Raw genomic sequence first — 21,448 nt, forward strand, 5'->3', positions numbered from 1 at the left:
TACTTTCCTTTCCTACAGGGAGAATATTCAATAGGCAAGTTTCCGCGTATTAGAGTATAACAAAGAAGCAGCAAGCACAAAAATAGCAGAGTAAACAGGGAAAGAGATGTGGACAGACATAAAGAGAGAATATAGTGAGTAAAGACAATTGAATGCCATATGTACCCAATCCAAAGCCATAAAGCCAAAGCCGTACAAAGACCATAATACAAAACGTGCAACATTAACATGCAGAGACATAAGGAATAACAAAAGGAAAGCGAGTTTTTTTTGGTGGGTTTTGTCTAGCCTTTCGAGACCAGCACCTGTTTTTGTTTTTGCTTTTTTTTTTTGCTTTTCTCTATTTTCTTCGCGGATTCGACCTTGATCATGAGATCAAGCTCGGCTGGTGACCGTGTTTCGCCCAGTCAACTTTCTCGCTATGGTCATGGCCTTGGACCATGTCTTCTTCTTTTCGATGCGACCGACAGGATCAGGCGGTGCAGCACCGGTAGCAAGAAGCTCTGTTGGCATATCCTCCTGGTGCTTGGCGTTATGCAAAGCCAGCACGGCCATTTGGCCTAGGAAAGTCGGGTGTTCGATAAGATCCTCCAATCGAACCTTGAGACCCTCTTGTTCAAGAAGCCAGGTAAGCTGGGCTAGATTGAAGACGTCACCGCCGAGATCAAAGAAGGACGAGTCCAACTGGAAGGCGGATTGATGGGTGGGTTTGTCCGCTTCTGGGTCGACGGGGCCGGTCGTGGTGCGGCTGGGCAGGACCTGGTGCCACGAGCGAGACAGAATGTCTGAATGCACGAGCAGCTCTGCGATGGAGCGCGATTTGAGATGTGCGCTGAGGAAGTGCTCGTCTGATGGTCGGGGTAGATCGTCGATTGTCTGCGGTGGCAGAGAGCGTAGCATGCTCGCGGAGGGTAGGGAGTTGGTTGGGTTGGCGACGAGGGATTGTGCAATCTCACAGGCCATGTCGAGAACCTTGGATGCGAATGATGGCATCACAGGGCCCTTTTCGGAGTAGCCGAGGGTGACATCGAGGCCTCGTTCCCCGGAGGGACGGGATACCATGGTGAGATCGGCTAGGTTGTCATTGACGCCGACACCACCCATGCGGTACTTGTTGTTATCGAGCTGCATGCTTCCTTCGTAGTCGACGTTCTGGTGGAAGACTGAGGTGGTAAAGTAGGTCCAATCGGGCCAGTCAGTGCATTGCTTGATGATCTCGCGGAAGCCCAGGGACTCGAAAGGCATGTTGGAGACCTGTTGGTCCTGGAGGTAGCGGAATAGGTCGACACCGGTCCATTTCTCGTCGAACTTCACGCGGACCGGGATGACATTGACACAGGGGCCAACGGTGCTCTCGATACCTGGCACCGTGGCGTTGCGGCCGCTGATAGTCAGACCAAAGATAACATCAGACTGAGCAGAGAGCTTGGCAAGGGCCAGGGCCCAGGCAGCCTGCATGACAGTTGCGATAGTGACATTTCCAAGGGCAGTGGGCGAGATCTCAATCTTTCTGTGGATCTCTGTGAATGCTCCAACGTTCTGGAACATGTTGGTACCGCTTCTGCGGACAACTTGGGTCATGTGAGAGCCCTTGAGAAGGTCCGTCCAGTGGCGGTAATGGTCTGGAGTGATTGTTCCTGGCAACTGTCGCAAGTAACCAGCGAAGGGGGTAACCGGAGGCAGCGGGGTGCCTTCATATCCGTGCTTAATGGCAGCCATGATCTTTGGCAAGCACACTCCATCATACTGAGTGTGTGAGAGGCGGATCATGATACGGTGCTGGTCGCTGTTCTTCTTCTTGACAACGTAGAACTGCACGTACTGCTCGCCTTCGCGCGGTCCGTATTCGCGATCTCTCTGTTGAAGGGTCATGGTGAATTCATCAAGAGCGCGGTCGGTCTCATAAACGAAAATGCTGGGACGGATCTTGCGCAGCACGACCTGGAAGAACTGGTCATGGAAGCACACAAATACTGTGCGCAGAATATCAAATGCAGCGACAACCTTCAAGCAACTCTCACGAAGGCGTCTCAGGTCCAGTGGACCGTTGCCCTCAAGATAGAAGTAGTTAAGCATCCATCGAGATTTGAAGAGAGTCGCCGTAAGAGACATCGCCTGGAAGTCAGTGACAGGGAGTACATCGGCGATGCCACCCTTGAATACACCAACCTTGGGACAGATACCGCTCTGCACCGCGGCATCGTCGACGCACGATGGCTTGAGAACCTCGAGGCTCTCGGTAGAGGGGCTGGGCCCCAGTGTTGTCGGGGTGATATTGAGCAAATCACTGTCAGCCTCCTTGTGGCCGCCTGACTTGAGATCGGCATTCAGCATCTGCTGAGTGACATTGGCGGCTCGCACTGTTGTCAGCATGTCCTCGAAGACAGGATTGTTGAAGACATCTGCAACAGTAAGGACCAGGCCCTCTTCGCGAGCAGCACTGACCATCTTCATGGCGGTGATGCTGTCACCGCCCAACTTGAAGAAGCTGTCCTGGTGTCTCACCACGTTAGGTGAGAGGCCAAGAGCTGTGCTCCAAAGATTCCACAATTTCCTTTCCACATCGACCGACATCCCATCCTCGCTGGAACGGGAAGTCGCCGAACAAACACCCGAATCATCTGCTCCTTGTATACCTAACTGGTACGGTGAGTCGGCTATGGTATCAGTGTGACCACCATAGCTTGACAACCCTTCTGTGCGAATGGGAGGCACCGTCAGTTTTCCTTCTCTCAACATCTGACCAATAATCTCATGAACACGATCATCAATAATTTTCTGCATAGCACTGCTGTCAATTGCCTCTCCAGTCGACTTTGCCTTGTCTGCCAGTGTGGTTTGGGAGCGATCCCAATCCACTGACTCAGGTTCAGCCTCAGAAGCGAATGTGGACTGCGACAGGGTCGCAGCCGGGGACTCAATGAAGCCAGTAAACACCTTGGCGATGGTGTCAGCCAGACTCTGTGCCTCCTCGTCAGACACAATATCATTCCAGTATCTCAAAAGAATACCCTCCTGGCCTCGGGCAATCTCAACGTTCACAGTGACCGCGTACTGGATTTAGTTAGCAGTTGAACCGAAGCATTGATAGGACGGATACTCACCTCGCTCGGGTCATGTGCATGTTGAAGATCGAAGGACAGTCCTTTGTCCTTGGGGCCACCCGCAACGGAGTGGTTCTGGATCGACAAGGTAGTATTGAACAGGGACTGTCCCTGCCAACCAAGCTCATGCTGAATGCTCGCCAAAGAGCAGCTTTGGTGGGGAATGCATCGAATATAATCATCTTGAACATTCTTGGACACGTCCGTCAGGGTCTGCTGATCGGAGAACTGGACTCGGCAGCAAAGCATGTTAATAAAGATTCCAACCATGTCCTGAATACCATTGACAGGGGCATCGCGACCGGCAGAGAGATATCCGAAACAAACGTCATCGGAGCCAGTGAACTGTCGCAAGACGATGGCCCACGCGGAAAGGGTCAAGTTGGCGAGAGTCACCGAGCTTCGTTCACAGAACTTGAGCAACTCAGGGAATCGCTGGAAGTTCATCATGACACCCTTGAGTTCCCTCTTGGCTTCGAACACAGCTGATGGGGCGAGGTGACATGGGTGAACTCCGCCGAGGTATTCCTTCCAGTGACTGAGAGCGTCACTATGGCTTTGAGTCCTGATGAACTTGATGTAGTCGCTGAAGAGAGGTCCTGAACCCTCGGCGATCTTACGCTCGTAGGCGAGAGTCAGGTCACGGAGAAGTACATCCACCGAGCCACCATCGATGATGGCATGGTTCATCTCCAGCTTGAGGATTACACGTCCGGTGTTCGTTTTGCAAACTGTCAATTGGTGAGAAAGCTTTGCTTGGCGCATTGCGTTCCTGTCACGGAGAGAGATAGCAGCCAACTTCTCCTCAACCTGGGAGTCCTGGCATTGCACGCGTAGGATATTGTCGGAAAGATTCTTGAGCACCAGTTGGTCAAAGGATCCGCCCGTGTAGTTGCTGTCGACGAAAATAGTTCGGAGCACAGGATGACGGTCGACAAGGGCTTGCCAAGCGCGGGCAACTCCCTCAGCGTCGACCTTGCCAGATTTGCCATCCTTGATCTCAAACACAGTATGGAACATGTACGCATTGGGATCGCGGAGCTGGCTGAGCAAGAGGCCCTCCTGCATCGGAGAGCAGGGATATATGTCCTCGACGTCGTCCTTGTCCCGAATGCCGGCCCTGCGGAAGGTGCTCGCAGTGAGCATCTGGAGGCCGTGATAGTTAATTGGGAGGAGGGGTAGTCACTGAGAGTGGGCTCTGGAGTGGCCGTTTTCAGGGTGAGGATATCCTTGTCAAGGGTCTGCTTGCACTGGAGAATCCAGCGGCGAATAGAGCCCTGATGCTGCATTTTGTGGTTGTAGGTGAAGGCAACATTGAGGCGTTCTTTGATGACAATGGCGGATACTTCGAAGAGGGCGAAACGAGCAGTCTGGGGACCCATGTCACCTGCGACGGCAAAGTCCGAGCTGTCAAAGACGCTACCATGGTGATGGAATAGCGAATCAGCTCGCTCGAGTTGCTGCATTTTACCCAGGTAATTGAACAGGATTTCCAACGGGACAGGGAAATCAGCACCCTGGTCTTGAAGCAGGTTTTTGGCGAAGTAAGGACGTCCATTGTCTGCTATCTTCCTCCTGGTGTCTTTGACACGCTTGATAATGTCGTTGAGGGCACCTTGTTGTGTCAGCTGTCTGTCGACAAGATGAGGCATGGGAAACTTACGAGCTTCGGAATCCACTAGCAAAGGGGCCATTGTGGTAAACCAGCCAACTGTTCTGGAAAGATCAATGTCGGCTTCCCAGGGTTCTCTGCCATGTCCTTCGTTGTAAATAGTCGGCACCTTGCGATCAGTGAAGGTCCGAGCGAAGGAATAAATGATGGCAGACAGCAAAATGTCGACAGTGTCAGTCCGGAAGACGCTGTGGCAGCCATCCAGGATGAATTTGGTAGTATCCTCACTCAACATGAAAGATTCCATCTTGATGTCTCCGTAAACATTGGGTGAACCTTGCATGCCCCAGTAAGGCAAGTTCGGCTTCTCAGGAGTGAAAGGCAGAGAGATAGTCGCATCGTGTGTTTTGGCTCTCTCGGTCTGCATGGCACACCAGCTTTGGAAGGACAATGCCTTGTCGAGTGAAAGAGATCCAGAGACAACGAGCTCTTCGAGGTCCTGGAGCACGATGCGCCATGATACCATGTCAATGCAGAGATGGTGAGCGACGAGGAATAAGACCTGACCACCTGTGCGAAGGTTAAACAAATCGGCTGCAAGAATAGGTCCATTGAGAGGATCGAGGCAATTTTGACTCTCAGCAATCTTTGGAACCATCCCACGGGTATCGCCCACAGAGTGAACGCGGAATCGGAAAGATTCATCGACCTCCTGTGAGGCTGAGTTAAAAAATGTTCGATTAGGGATTTGTAGGGAGCTTACCGCTGCAGTTTTCTGTTGCCAAGTGCCGTCACTAGATGTGCTGAAGCGCGCGCGGAACATGGCATGCTGGCCAATAACAGCCTTGACGGCGCGCTTGAGGACCTCACCCTCACAACGACGAGCGATGCGGACAGTCATGCTCTGGTTGAAGCGAGCGGCGCCCTTGAACGAGTCCGAGCTCTGGAAGTAGAGCCTTTGGACAGGAGAAAGTGCGAAACCTTCACCGGACTTCTCTTCGCGCTGTGAAACAGGTGCCTTGGAGCCGGCTGTTTGAGCAAGTTCCTTCAGTGATCTGCTCTGCAAAATGTCGTGTAGTGTCAGGATAAGGCCTTGTTTGCGAGCGCGAGAAATGACAGCCATTCCAGTGATGCTGTCGCCGCCTGTGAGAACTGGTTAGTATGTTCACTGCTTTGGAATGATGGGATACTTACCCAAACTGACAAAGGAGCGGTCGACGTTGACTTTCTGTAGGGAGATATTCAACACCTGTGCAAATATTTCGCGGATGATGCTGAGCGATCCATTCTTCTCTTCCTTTTCTTGCGGCTTCTCCTCGATCTTGCCACGCTTGATGCGATCGTAATCGGCCATGATACGCTCGTAGGATGCATCATCAATATCCTCTACCCAGGCGGTGATCTTCTTCCGGTCGAGCTTTCCGGAAACGAGCATGGGAAGCTTCTTGATGAGAGCCCAAGTCTGCGGAACCATGTAAATGGGCAGCTGGTTCTCAAGATTCTGCTGGACTTCGACCAGCTCGTTGTAAGCATGGCGCTCAAGTTCATTCTCATCAACAAGCTCACAAGGCTTGTCAGAAATAAGCTTGGTATCAGCAGCCACACTGTTCAAAGACATCACAGTGACCAGGCGCTGCTTAAGCGGGCCGTTCTTGGGGAGCACGACGACAGCATGGCGGGTAAGAGCATCTTCAGAAAGGCGATGCTCGATCTCACCAAGCTCCATCCGCTGGCCATGCAATTTGACCTGGTGATCCTTCCGGCTGATGTACTGAATTGATCCATCAGGGTTGTAGTAGCAAAGATCCCCAGTCTTGTATATTCGGCGAGGACCGGGGACCGCAGGCGTGAAGTCCTTGATCCAGGCAGGGTCCGAAGTGAATGCTTCTGCGTTTTTCTCGGGGTTTTTGAGGTACTCTCTGGCCAACGGAGCACCTTCAAGTGCAAGTTCACCGACTGCGCCCAGAGGAGTCAGCCGATCATGGTTGTCGGGGTCAACAATCCAGGTGAGAGTGCTGGGAATACCGTATCCGATACGCCCGGGATCACGGTTGGTGGCCACTGCATTGTCGATAACAGCAAACACACAGGTTTCGGTCGGCCCGTACCCGTTCATGAGGTGAACAGAATTGGCCCACTTGGTGATGACTTCATTGGACATCTTCTCACCACCACAGACGAGGTGCTTGAGGGAAGGCACCGAAGATGGCTCAATGATGCTTGCAATCGAAGGGGTGAGGAACGTCCAGGTAACATTAAGTCGACGAATTGCGCCCGCAACATCGTTGAGACGGTCGTCTTCGCTGGGCACACAGATGGTACCTCCGAGCATTAGAATCGCAAGAGTCTCCATAACAGCAGCATCAAAAGTGAGGGAAGCGAATTGGAATACTCTTGAGGTCTCATCCATGCGTACCCACGGCGCGAATGCCATGATACTGCTGACCACGTTGCGGTGCTCGACAATAATTCCCTTGGCCCGACCGGTGCTCCCAGACGTAAACAGAGCGTAAGCCATGTTTGTGGGTTCGACTTCAGTTCGGCGACGGGAAGATGACTTGAGTGCGCCATAGGCCTTGATCGTTTCCTTGCTGATGGGGATAACAGTCTTCACAACTCGGCTGTAGCGGTTTGTATAATTGGGGGTACATAGTATCATGTTGGCGCCGACGTCGGCGAGGATTTCCTCGTGTCGCGAGGTAGGGTGGGAGGGATCCAGAGGCACGTACCCACCACCAGCGATGAGAATACTGATGAGGGTGACCATTGCCCAAGCTGACTTGTCCAGGCAGACTGGAACAAACACTTCTGGGCCAACTCCGCGAGAGACCAGGTAGTTGGCAAAGCCAGAGGCCAGGTTCCAGAATTCTCTGTAGGTGATGTCGCCATCCCAGGCACATACAGCCTGGGCATTCGGAGTCTCCTCGGACTTCTCACGAATGAAATCTTGGACGGTCCGTACCACTGTGAGGGGAACGCGTTCGTTCCATGTACCAATTTCAGCCTTGTCCTTGGGGCTCACGACCTCCAAATCTCCGAGCTTGCTCGTGCTGTTCTTAGGCAAGGCAATCAACTGCTGCAGAACATGTGCAAATTGTTCGGTAAGTCGCTTGGTGTGCCATCCGCTGATGACAAGCTCATCATGGTGAACAGTGAACGAGATGCTTGTCTTCGTGACTCCACATTCCACAACAAGGGGGTGAGTGAAGAAGTCTTCGCTTGTTTCACGTTTCTCGTCGATCCAGATCTTGTTGTCGAGCTCGCCATCGCCGGGCTGGATTACAAGCAAGTTTTGGAAATTGCAACCCTCGGAGGTATCCTTGTTCAGTTGTCGGATACGTTGAAGACCAGAGTGCAAGTGTGGGATCATCTCGGTGGTCGACTGGTGGATCTTCTGCAAGTACTGCATAGTGGACATAGCATTGTCAACCTGGACTCGGGTGGGGACAGTGGTCAGAACAGGACCAGCAATATCTGCAACACCGGGAAGATCGATATTTCTACCCGACAAAGTCTCGCCGAAGCACACATCACCGGAGGCAGTGTGAGTGGCAATGACAATTGCCCATGCAGCGCGCATGAGGACGGGGATGGTAAAGTCGACGCTGTTGCGCGTGCGGGAAAGTTTCATGCTGTGGTACTGGGTGTTGCCAGCACGCATGGCATCAGGCACAGCGTTCTTGTTATGAGGGAAAGGAGTGGTTGACAGATCAGCCAGGTAAGACTTCCAGAAAGCATCAGACTCCTCCATATCCTTCTTCACCAGATAGTCGATGAACAGACTGTAAGGGGTGCCAGCGCGCTTCGGCTGTGAGGCAAAGTAGTTCTCTTCGACCTTGCGGAATACCAGAGGAATACTCCAGCCGTCATAAAGGGCATGGTGAACAGACCACACAAAGTAGCTGTCAGACGAGCCACGGGGGTGCACCATGGCGTAACCAGTGAGAGCTGCTCCATTTTGCTTGGGAAGGTGAAGGAAATCGTTGGGCAGAGAATCGAACGACTCTGCTTCGACCCAGGAGATAGGGCCATCCTTGAGGACAACTTGAGCAAAGTTCATAGCTTCAGTGTGGACAATGCGAGTGCGAAGGATTTCCAAGTCTGCCACCGTTTGTTGCCAGGCCTGTTTGAATTTACCGACATCAATGCCAGCAGCAAGACGGAATGAGGGCTGAGCAACATAAGCACCGTGATGCTTGATAGAGAGCGTGAGAAGACCCTCCTGCACAGCGCTGCATGGGTAGATATCGCTGATGAGGTCCTTGGACACTTCGCAGCTGTCGGTGACTTCATCCATCAGGTTTTCTAGGTAGACTCCAGAGGGCAGCAATGAGAACGCCTTGATATCTTCTTTCTTAACTTCCGCAGGTCCATCAGACACGACGCAGCTCTTGGCCATGTCGACCAATATCGGGGAATTGAAGATGCTCGAGACGGTGAGTGCGATACCTTCTGCTTGAGCAGCGCCGACGAGGTTCATGGCGGACAAGGAATCACCACCCAGACCAAAGAAGCTGTCATCGGCGGTCACAGATCCAGCTTCAAGCTCGAGGGTCTTTTCGACAAGGGCCACAAGCTTGATCTCGAGGCCAGTAGCTGAGGAAATCTCCCGTCTGTCGGAGGTGTTAAGCGTAATGTAAGACTTAAGAGTATCCTTGGATAAGGTCTGGACCATGGCCCGCAATCTTCGGCGGTCAATCTTCCCCGAGGAAGTGAAGGGCAAGTTGCGGATAGGGAAGAAGAGCCGGGGCATCATGCTCTGAGGCAGAAGTTCGGGCAGAGAGCCCTTCAACTTCTGAATGGCATCCATGTTGGACATGGAGATGGGCAGGAGCAGTGGATCGGCTCCAGGGACCGTGGGGGCAAATTGATCGTTGCTGCCGCCGTTGGAATCTGGGTCATGGACCGTGAAGAATGCGGCGAGACCCTTGGCGATGGTCCGTTCCTCGGGAACAACGACATCAACAGCGACCTGAGAGTCTTCAGGTAGGCAGCGGATACATTGTTGTTCGATCTCCTCCAGTTCAATTCGCTGGCCATTGAACTTGATCTGAGTGTCTTTGCGGGAGATGAAAGCCAGACTGCCATCGCTGTTGTAGCGAACAAGATCACCAGTGCGATACATGCGATCAGTTCGCTTGAACACGCCCTGCAAGCCAGAATGACGGTTCCACACAGGATTCTTGAAGAAAGAGGCCTTCGTCTTTTCCTCGTTGGCAAGATATCCACGGGCAATGTTGCTTCCTTCAAGGATCAGCTCGCCGACAGCACCAACAGGCAGCAGACGGTCGGAGTTGTTCGGATCGACAATCCAGACTCTGCAATTTGGAGATGTTCCAATGGATGTGGGATCATCATTGACGCGGTTCCCATCCCAATCAACCTTGACACCAACTGTAGCAACGACAGTGGCCTCGGAGGGACCATAGGCATTGATGACACACCGGTCTGCCCAGCGGTCAATATGGTTGGCGGGCATCTTCTCGCCGCCTGTGATAATGACCTTGAGGCTGGGGACGCTTTTCGGCTCTAGTGTATTGACAATGGCAGGAGGTGCCGAGATGTAGGTGGCTTCCATTCGGCAGATGGCACCACCCAAGTTGTTCATGCGTTCATCCTCGCTGGGGATACAGACACAGCCACCAGTCATGAGAATCATCATGATCTCCAAGATGCTGACGTCAAAGGTGTAGTTAGAGAACTGCAGAGCACGGGTTGTGGAGTTCATGTGCAGGCCGTCGATCATGGCGATCGCGGTGGTGCTAAGGGCAGTATGTTCGACGACAGTTGCCTTCGGCTTCCCGGTAGTACCAGAGGTAAATATAGCATATGCAGCATTGCTTGGAGTAGGACGAGCGCCGGGCAAAGCCAAAGGCGACTCAGGAAGTTGGGAGATTGAAGTCTGGCACACGGCGAATGATTTAGCGGACAGCTTCGAAACCTTGGTGTGGACTGAGGACGAGCACAAGACAAGGTTAGTGCCAATTTCATCAATAAGCATCTTCAGTCGAGAATCGGGGTGGGATGGGTCAATCGAGACGAAGGCTCCACCCGCCTTGAGAACAGCCAGCTGGGCGACTACAGCCCAAGCTGACTTTTCGAAGCACAACACCACAAAGGCTTCAGGCTTGACTCCAAGGCTGGAGAGATGACGAGCCAGGCGACTGGACACAATTTCAAGTTGCCCATAGGTGAAATTCTTGTCCCAAGAGCAGACGGCTTCGGCGCGGGGGTGGAGGAGGGCCTGCTGCTGGATGAGTTCGTCGGCGCACTTCTCCACTCTAGGAGGGGATACGGCATTCCAATCGCGGATTCGGCGAACTGAGCGTTCAGGGAGTATATTGAGGTCCCCTATGGTGCGGTCACGGAGGTTGTGGGCTATCAAATCGTCCAAGACTTGGTCAAACATGTCCATGACATGGCTGACCTGGAAGGAGGAAAGGGTCTCTGAGGAGTAGGTGAAGTGTATCTCGGCGTACGAATGCGAGACTTCAGCTTCAACCAAGATCTTGTAAGCACTGGAGGTGCCTGGCTCCCGGGTACTTCCCTTGGGGAGATTGGAAGCTGTGCGATAAATCAGGGAGGTGTTGAAGAGCGTTGTGTCATCGAGTCCAAGCTGGTGCTTGACTGCATCCAAGGGAGCTACATTCAATGCACTGATCTCAGAGTCCCTCTTTGCTTTTTGGAGAGTCTCTTGCAGCTTTTGCTCGTTCTGGACGAGGAAGCGGCAGGTGGAAACTCCATCGGTCTCCAATTTCATCTCCGAGGCTGCGACGGAATATCCAAAGCAAACATCGTCTGAGCCAGTGTACCACCGGAGAACGACGGCCCAGGCGAACTGGAAGAGAGTTTCCACAGGCAGACCAGACAATCTGCTGAAGGCATGGATGTTGGCCGACTGCTTGTTGAGCGTGCGAATGGAGCGGACATTGGCGGTTGCTTCATGGGAGAGCGCCGGGAAAACGCAGGGCTCAACGTCGGCGAGATACTCCTTCCAGAAAGCGATGTTGGCCCCGGAGAGACTGGCATGTCGTGAAGCCCGGTTACCAGTCTTGGATCCGTTCCAATGCTTAATGTCGAAAGACTCAAGAGCGCTGCTCGAGAGCGCCTGTGTTTCGACTTTGAGGGCCTGGCGGTTTAGCTTTCCAGAGACGGTCAAGGGGAGGGAGGAAATGGGGATGTAGAAACTCGGAACCTTGCTACCAGGAAGACTGGTACTCAGACTAGCGTGCAAGCTAGACATGGCATCTTTCATTCCGGGCGTTGCGGACTGGAGGACGCGCTCCCCATAAGTGACTGGGATGGTGTCTGAAGAGACCACGAAAGCAACAAGGGCATTTGTCTTCATGTCGCCGCGTTGCAGCTGGACGCTTTCCAGAACACACTTATTCTTGTCCAGGAGTGTATCAATGCGCGTCTGAGTTTGAATAAGCTCGCTAGCCAAGGCGGATTGATTCTTATCATTCTTTCGGCCGAGGAAAACGAGGGAGCCATCGGATTTGTACCGAACAAGATCTCCGGTCTTGAAAAGACGGTGTTTACGCCCTCCTCGTTGTCCAGAAAGCCAAGAAGCGTTCTCGAAGAAGTCGCTGGTCTCTACAGACCGGTTGTCGAGGTAGCCCGAGGCAATAACAGGGCCCTCGAGGGCCAATTCTCCAACACTACCAATCGGAACAAGATTGTCGTGGTTGGAGGGGTCAACCACCCACGAAACACAGGACGTACTCTTTCCAATGAGGGCAGGCTCGTGCTCGTCCTGAGAACAGAATACATGGAAGGAGGCCGCCGAGCTCTCGCATGTTCCATACAAAACCTGCAATTGGAGGTCGTCGGTCTTCCAGTGGTCGAGCACGCTCTGGGGCACAACTTCGCCGCCGAGGGCGATCGATCGCAGTCCGGGAACATCCTTGGGGGAGAAGAAGCTTGCGGCTGTTGGGGTGATGCTAGCAACATTAACGTGGAGCGCGTTGATAGAGGCAGCCAAGTTGAGAGGGTCAATGTCAGCGGGAATGCAAATGCAACCACCCCACATGAAAGTGCCGAATGCCTCAACAATAAATGCATCGGATGTATGGGGTGCAAATTGCAGAGTCCTGGACACATCGGCAATTGCCATGGTGGTAGCGAATGCCTCGGCACGGGTCATTACGGTTGAATGGTCAAGGACGACACTCTTAGCCGGGCCAGACGTACCGGCAGTCATAGCGACGTATGCGACGTCTGATGATTGTGCCACGGGGTTGAGAGCCTCGTCCGCGAGATACTCGAGAAGAGACTCGCTTACAGGGATGACGTACGGTACGGCATCCTCGAGGACCTGAGCCTTCTCCGGGGAAGCCAGAGCGACCTGCACGACGTTGTCGACAATCCAGTTCTCAACAACAGCCAGACTCTCGGGTGTGTCAACTGGAATACAGCCACCACCGGCTTTCATTATTGCCAATGTGGAGACTATGTTCCAGATAGACTTCTCGAAGCAGATGGGGATCAGTGTGCCGGGGCCGACACCGAAGGTGACAAGATAGCTTGCCAGGCGAGAGGAGAATTGATCCAACTTGGAGTAAGTCAAGTTGCCATCCCAAGCAGTTACAGCCAGCGCATCAGACCGCTTCTTGGCCATCTCTTGAACGACATGATGAGCACACTTCTCGAAGGGCTTGGGAGTCTTGCTGTTCCACGCCATGATCTGGGCACGGTTATCCTCGCTCAAGTTGTCTAGCTGCCGGATTTCACAGTCAATGTTCGATACAACGTTCTCAAGGCATCGAAGATATGTATTGGCCACATTGGCAGCCTGTGAATCAGAGAGGTTCGTAGTCCAGTAGTTGAGGTCAATGCGAGCCGTGGTGTCCATGGCCTCGAGGTTGATGAATACCGGGAACTCGGCGGGATCGTGAATTGAGCCAACCTCAGCACACTCGATTTCGCTGCTGACAGCATCCTTCGAACTGGGAAGCCGGCGGTAGGAGACACCGGAATTGAACAAATTGGTGTCGGACAGCTTCAAAGCATGCTGGATGTCGATGAGCGAAGTGTGACGGTAAGGAAGGCTTTCCATGTAGTCGTTCTGGATTTGGTGTAGCACATCACTGAGCTTCGAGTCATCGGCAACCTTCATGCGACAGATTAGAAGGTTGATGACTGGTCCAACCACCCACTGGACGCCGTCAGCAGAAACATCACGCAGGGATGCCATGTAACTAAAGGAGACATCGTCGGATCCACAGAAAGCGCGGAGAGTAAGGCCCCATGCGGCATTGAAGACATTTGCGAGAGTGATTCCGCGCTTCTCGCAGACAGATTGGAGATCGTCAAGGGCTCCGAAGTTAACAGGAATGGACCGGAGTGCCTTTGCTGATTGTTGACCGTCAGTGAGGGCGGGGAAGTGGCACGGCTTAGCCTGATCCAAGTACGAACGCCAGTAGTTGATGCTGGCTTCGTTCGGCGCGTCCTGGAGGTACTGGATATAATCCTTGAACAAAGGCTGAGGGCTTTCCTCAAGTCTGCCTGCGTATGCGAGCTGCAAGTCACGGAGGATGATCGAGATCGAGTTACCGTCCATCGCCGCATGACTGAGCTCAATGCGAGCAAACAGTCTGCCAGTGGGTGTCTGGCAAATAGTGAAACGATACGCTGGTTCAGGCTCGCTGTAATCCTTGGGGTCTTCCTTATCGAACGTGGCCAGCACGTCATCGTCCCCTGATGACTGCAGGAAGACAGGAGTAGCATCGTAACCCTTCAGCACGACCTGACAGAAGGGGTCGCGAGGAGTGAGGTTCTCAACGAAGATGGTGCGGAACATCGCATGGTGAGAAACGACCTTCTGCCATGCATTGACCAAGCGATCGAGGTTTGGCTTGCCAGATCCAGTAGCCCGAATTTCGAAGGTGTCGTGGACAGCGTAGTAGGAGCTATCTCGCTTGCGACCAAGTAGGATACCCTGCTGCATGCGAGAACAAGGGTAGATATCCTCAACAAAGTCAGGGGACTCAATACCCATAGCAGGCAATTTTTCATTGAGCAACTTGTCCAAGGTAGGGTAGGTCAACGACAGCATTGGGAACGAGCTGAGAGTCAGACGCGGCTCGAGGGTAGGAAGCTGCTCAGAGAGGGTTACAAGCAGCTCCTGGCATTCGGAAACCCATCGGTGAATACGATTCTGGTGCTGCATGAACTTGTTAAAGGAGAAGTTGAATCGAACCTTTCCAGCCACGACCATCGCAGAGATCTCGAAAAGACCGAAGCGGGGAGTATCTGATCCAAAGTCAGCGGCGCCGCCTCCTTGCCCAGCTTCTCCAGCCATCTGATCAACAAGTTGGAAGAGACCATCCTTCCTCTGTAGATCTCGGTGTTGTCCAACGTAGTTGAATGACATCTCAAAGGGATGAGGGTGCTTGGACCCTTGATTGCCCTCAGCTGGGAGTACACGGCTGGTGAAATCTGCGCGGCCATTGTCCGTGACGCGACGGCGAAGGTCCTTAACCTGGATGAGGGTATCAATGGGGTTGTCTGACTTGTATGCAGAGACAAAAATTGGGTGCAGAATGGTGAACCAGCCAACAGTATGCGAAATATCAATGGACGGGTCCCAGACTTCTCGTCCGTGGCCTTCATTATAGATCGTTGGAAGAGAACGATCGGGGAAAGCGCGGCCAAATGAGTGGAGCATTGCTGCCAGGAATAAGTCAATTGGCTCGGTGCCAAGAGCTTTATGACATTCCAGCAGAATAGCATTGGTATGGGCTGGGTCGATCTCAAACGAGGCACAATCCACATCTCCATACGTAGTTTGAGTGTCTTTGAGCCCCCAGTAACCAAAGTCGGGTACAGCGAGAGCATCAGTTGCAATTTTGTGCTCAGCACGTAGGGTGTTGCAGTGCTCATTCTGCAGGCGGCACCAGGTCTGGAAAGGCAACGAACCATCACTGGTTTCCGTCTTCTCGGGGTTTAGAATGATGTCTTCCAAATCTTCCAGGATAATTCTCCAGGAGACAATGTCCACAACCAAGTGGTGAGCCGTCATTGACAGCACATTAGGCTGCCCCTTCACCAAGAAATAATCCACTGCCAGCAGTGGCCCAGAGAAGCAGTTGATAGAGGATTGGCTGTCGGCGACATGAGTTTCGACCTCGTTCATGTTGCCAAGAGTGTGCATTCGCCATCTGTAAGATCCCTTGATATCGCGAGTAATGTGTTGACTGGACGCCGTGGCGAAACCTGTGTCAGTGAACCGTGCACGGAGCATAGAGTGCCGAAATACCAGCGTTTCGACAGCTTTGCGGAGGGTCCTTTCGTCGACGGGTTTGTTCAAGCGAGTGAGGATTCCTTGATTGAAGTGGCCTTGGCCTTCCTTGCGGACACCAAAGTGAAGGGTCTGGATGGGCGACAGGCTAAAGGGTTCGTCAACAGCTTCTTCGTAAGTCGTAAGGTGATCAATCGTCTTTGCGCGAGTTGCGAGATCGCGAATTGATTTGCTGCGAAGTAGCTCCTGTACAGAGAGGGCAAACCCACGCTTCTTACAGAGACCGATACATGTCATAGCTGCGATCGAATCACCGCCAAGGGCGAGGAAGCTCTCATTCAAATTGAGCTGGTTCTGGGGAATGTTGAGGACACGGCTATATACAGCGGCTAAAGCTTCCTCTCTGTCGTTGGCGGGCTGTGAGGCTTCTGCGTCGACGATTGCAGCGGAGGCACTGCTCTGCAGATCCGGATCGCTCTCCATACCGGCGACCCAAGTGGAAATGCCCTTGCGGTCTAGCTTCCCTGATGGCAGAAGTGGCAGAGCTTCGACACACAACCAAACCGCAGGGACCATGTAAGTAGGGAGGCGAGCTGATAGACGCTCTCGGATGCCGGGGACAAGCTCGGCCTTTTTTCGAGGCAGAGACCAGTCGTAGAGGTTCCAAGTCCGAATCAGACTGTTCCGCAAGCAAGCCAGTGGACGACACAACTGCCGCCAGGCGTCCCTTTGAGAAACCAGTCTTGGGGAAAAAGACAGAGCAATGAGTGACGTTCGAATCTTTGCTGAGCTGATTCTCAATTTCGCCGAGCTCGATCCGTTGTCCGTGAACCTTGACCTGTGTATCCTTGCGACCGACGTAATTCAGGGCACCAGTATCGGAGTTGTACCTGACGAGATCACCTGTCTTGTAGAATCTACGGTTCGAGCCACTTTCAGGGTCCAATGTAGTCCAAGCAGGGTCGTAGATGAACGATTCGTTTGTCTTTTGGGGATTATTCACGTAGCACCGGGCCAGGGGTGGGCCTTCCAAAAGTAGTTCTCCAGGGCAGCCCACGGGGACCAGTTCATCGTGGTTATCAGGGTTCACAAGCCAAGTTCTTACACCAATAGGCAGTCCGATATCTTTGCAATCGGTGTCAGGTGTAACATTGGAGTTGAGGACGGACGCCACGCTGGCCTCGGTAGGTCCATAACCATTGACCAGTTTGATTTTGGACCAGGTAGTGAGCTGTGACTGGGACATTGCCTCCCCGGCCAGGACTAAACTCTCCAGTCCTGGAACGCTCTCGATTTCAATAAAGCCGATGAATGACGGGGTGAAGCAAGCTTGGGTGACTCGCATCTCGTTGATGGTGCTCACAATATCGTTGAGCCGAGCTTCCTCGCTCGGAATGCACACGCATGCACCATGGATGAGCGGCGTCAACGTCTCAGCTAAACTAGCATCGAATGTGTGGGCGGCAAATTGAAGGCATCGCGAGTCGCGATAAATGCGCAGCCCGGGTCCATGCACCATTGCCCCAGACAGGAACGCGCGGTGCTCCAAGAGGGTCCCCTGTAAAATCATGAGTCAGCTATTCCAGCAAATTACTAGGTATATTTCAATAAAAGTCTAACCTTGGGTTCTCCTGTTGATCCAGAGGTAAACAGAACATAAGCCGCATTTTGACTTGTGACACCAGATGCAAGATTGACGCTGTCGGCAGGGTCCGACAGAGGATCTAGAGTATCAGCACAGAGGGGTATTAAAGTCTTCACGATCGGACGAAGTTTATCGGCAAGATGCTGAGAGCACAGCACAACCGGTGCCTCAACCGATTGGATGAGACCTTGCAGTCGAGAAGTTGGGTGACTTGGGTCCAATGGGACAAAGGCTCCCCCGGCTTTCATCACGCCAAGCATTGCAACGATGTTCCATTTCTGCGGAGTCAGTAAATGTTGTATATAACAATTAATGCTGTAACATTCATGGAACATGCGACTAACCGATTTATCAAAACACAAAGCCACGCGGATTTCCGGCCCGACTCCCTGCATGCGAAGATAGCATGCGAGCTTCGATGCTTGGTGGTCCAACTCGGCGAACGTCAAACTTCCATCCCACGCACACACAGCCTCACGATCAGGTCCGCTCAACATTTGATCGTGGATGGCCTCATGGATGCAGCGATCGTGAAGCTGGGGAGTAGTGGAATTCCACTTGCGGATGCGTTGCCAGTCGTTCTCCGAGAACAAATTAAGCTGGCTAATAGCGGTGTTCTCAGCAGAAAGCACTTTGGCAAGCAACTGCTCAAAAATGTTTGCGATACTCTTCATCTGTTCCCCCGACATGTCACCCTTGCGCCATTCGAGGAAGATGCTGATGTCTCCACGCAGCACCTTGACATGAAGACGGACTTGACACTGCGCATTGTTAGCCCAACTCCAATCTTGTCTTAAGGAAATCCCAGCTCCAATTCGCATAACAAACTAACCTCGTCCGGAAGAGCTGTCGCCAGAATAGGTTTTGAAGGAGAAGCAGGCGGGTCGTATGTGCGCAGCATGAAGATGGTGTTGAAAGGAAGATATGCCTCGGAAGTCTCCGGGCTTCCATTGCTCTGTCGAATCGCACTGTTTGCGCGCACCTTATCTACAATTGCTTTGAGAGAGTCGTTGTCGTTGATGGATATGCGGATCGTCGAAATATTGACGGTAGAACGCTGTACAGAAGATTTGGGAGAGCGCGAGTCGCCCTCGAGATGTTGGTAACCGAAGCATATATCCTCGGAGCGGATATAGTAGTGCAACAAAAGAGCCCAGGTGGCTCGTAGGATTGGGTCCAGACGGCCTTCATTCGATGCGGTTAATAACTGCGCATGCTGAGCCGCCGTGGGTCTCGTCTTCATCGAGACTGGGCGTTTAGGCCCGTCAACCGTCGAAGCGAACCGAGGAAGATAGCACTTGGTGGATTGAGCCATGATGTCTAATGGCTGGATAGGACCAAGCCGTCTATGTTTCGTTTCGTATTCGGTCGATGGAGAGGATGTGTATGTATGGGCCTAAGGTACGAAGGTACGAAGGATGAACGACAGTATTAATTCGACGGTGGTTCAAGTGCGCCCGCGAATCCGGAAGGTCTCGTCTTATTTTAAAGAAACTAAGTACAAGTTTTTTTTTCCCTGGAAAATACGTATTATTTCCCTTACAATCGAAAATAGCCACCTCCGCCGAGGGCTGCATGGGCCACACATCTCTCCAGAATCCAGTAATAGACGCCATATTCCTTGCATGGGATCTAGATGGAAGGGAGAGGGCGAGAGACAATACAACATACGTGGATCAGGTGTGTACTTGGCCCCCCTGTGGAACCAAGTCAGACTGTCTTCTCTGCTTTTTTTAATTTCTTTTTTTATTTATTTATTTCCGAGTTGCCATGTCGAATTTCGTATTTTCTATTTTGAACTGCCAAGGTAACCCTTGGAAAAGTACCTCGAACTAATACAAACAGGTCATCATGCAGGGGAAAGGTCTCCCACTCTGTCTCTCTGTACTCGGTAGACCGGAGTACTATTCTTCCAAATGAGAGCAATTCCCCCGATCAGGAACCCTTGCGGTCTGGAACGTGGGAATAGCAATTCAGAGCCGTCAGGGGCAAGAGGCGTTTAACCCGGAATCATGTTCATATTGGGTGGCGCTATCATCTACAGTTTCATTTTCCCCTTAGGCTTACAAGGTTGCAATGCTGACACTATTGTCTGCTTCGCTGTCCCATGCCGAGCTCGCTTAGGGCGAGCTGGGCGAACAGGTACATATTCCCAAAATGGGGGACAGCCGATGCCCTCACTTCATACTGGGGATATAGGCTTTGGTTCGATGCATGGCATCGTCACAGATGATATACGAGCCTCGTGCGGCGGTTATAGGTTACGATGTACACCGCCGGATGCGCACATGGCACTGACCCCGGATTAGTTGCTCCACGCTCACCTCTAGTCTGGAAGCTCTGGTGATGGGAGTGCATGGCATGGCAATCCGAGAACTGGGGTCCTGCATCAGTAAGGTGTGGCGAGCTAGGACGGGACGAACGAGGATTTACCGCGCAGTTCAGGCACTACCGCAGTGATGGTGTAGTGGAAATGCCGATCCTGTCCCGAGTGATCGAGATGGGAAAGTTAATTTGCTGGGATCTGACATGATCGTGTCTTGGATGTGGTGAGTCTTGGGGGAGGTTCAGGAGTCAAGAGACACCCCAAAAGCTGATTGTTGGGTTTGATCCCCGAGCTGAGGTTATCACGCCCTTCGTCCTTCGGATCTCCCAGTGTATGGATCCGAATATATACAGGGGTAGGTATGACTAGCATCGGAGGAATACTTGGCTAAAAGTGAAATACTATTGGATCTTGTAGGGCATGGCCGGCGATTGGATCTCAGAATAAAATTTGAGTTCGCTTATAGAAATTTACAAGAGGGAATTAATTGATGTAATCTAATTATTACCTGATGTGTAAGACAGAATATATGCGACTAATGATTTCTGCAAGGGCCTTCAAGGGATGGCACTATCCGGAGACCTGTCGACTTGGCGTCCACGGGTGTATTTTTATAGTAACATCCACAATAAGTTCAATGAATCAATAGCTCCATCCAGGTGGACGATACGGATGAGAATTCAAGTGAAAAAGGAAAACAAAATATCTTAGTCCGTTCAATCCCTCCGATTATGGCCAGTTGCATCGAAAACATGGTCTCATGTAGTGCAGGCATAATTGCTTTTTCCTGCTTCCTCACGTTTTCTTTTCTTTTCTTCTTCTTTTTCTTTTCTACAATATAGTTATTTTTGTCTTAAAATTTTGTATGAGCAGGATCTGGAACGTACATTTGTAATTCCCACTATTCTCACTAGTCAAGACAAGCTAAGTGCATGTACGATGTACCTATAGGGGAGGTGGGATTTTGTTCAGAGATCCACACGGGTAAGGCGCGATATTAGCGATATTAGCGATATTAGTTGAGAATCCAGAATGTTGTACGCCTAGCGCACAGGCTAGTTGGCACTTATGACGGGCTAATATAGCGCCCGCAGTTCGGTGTTGTGAACTAGTACTAAACAATGGAACTTGACAGGTTAATCCCATTGTCCACTCGATAGATCACATAAAATCTCTGCATGCTTTGAGCCCCAGGAAATGAATCCTTTCCTGTCTATTGACATTAATACACCGTACAAATATACATACGGAGTACTTTTATTAAAACGGGATTCGGAAATGTCTCCGCAAAATAATTTGGAATCAACTGTACATGTGAGCACAAATGGTATACAAATGTACATCAGTGGGGGTCATCATGCATACGATTTGCCACCTATCAACCATGCTTTTAAGACAATGGGAAAAATAAAAAAAATAAACACCGGCTGACCCTGGTCAATTCGGCTCCATCGGGGATTGTTGTTCATCAGGCACTTCCAGCTGTAGGTACAGATCCCGACTCATGCACATTGGCCCA

The 21,448-nt window shown here is 51.9% G+C and overlaps 1 protein-coding gene across 1 annotated transcript; it reads right to left on the reverse strand.

The window, feature by feature from the left end:
• Positions 1-375: 375 nt before the first annotated feature.
• Positions 376-18,999, reverse strand: nrps1 (uncharacterized protein; the record flags this gene model as incomplete). The annotated part of the gene is made up of 9 exons (XM_057287276.1): positions 376-3,054; positions 3,105-4,149; positions 4,200-5,428; positions 5,480-5,859; positions 5,911-16,482; positions 16,532-17,516; positions 17,579-17,881; positions 17,948-18,364; positions 18,436-18,999. Coding segments are annotated over 9 exons (18,174 nt in total), but the record flags the coding sequence as incomplete, so codon positions are not given.
• Positions 19,000-21,448: the final 2,449 nt, after the last annotated feature.

This window comes from Penicillium mononematosum (assembly GCF_028829835.1).
Source record: "Penicillium mononematosum strain IBT 11891 chromosome Unknown utg000001l:1.0-4488741.0:1.0-4491989.0, whole genome shotgun sequence".
NCBI lineage: Eukaryota > Fungi > Ascomycota > Eurotiomycetes > Eurotiales > Aspergillaceae > Penicillium > Penicillium mononematosum.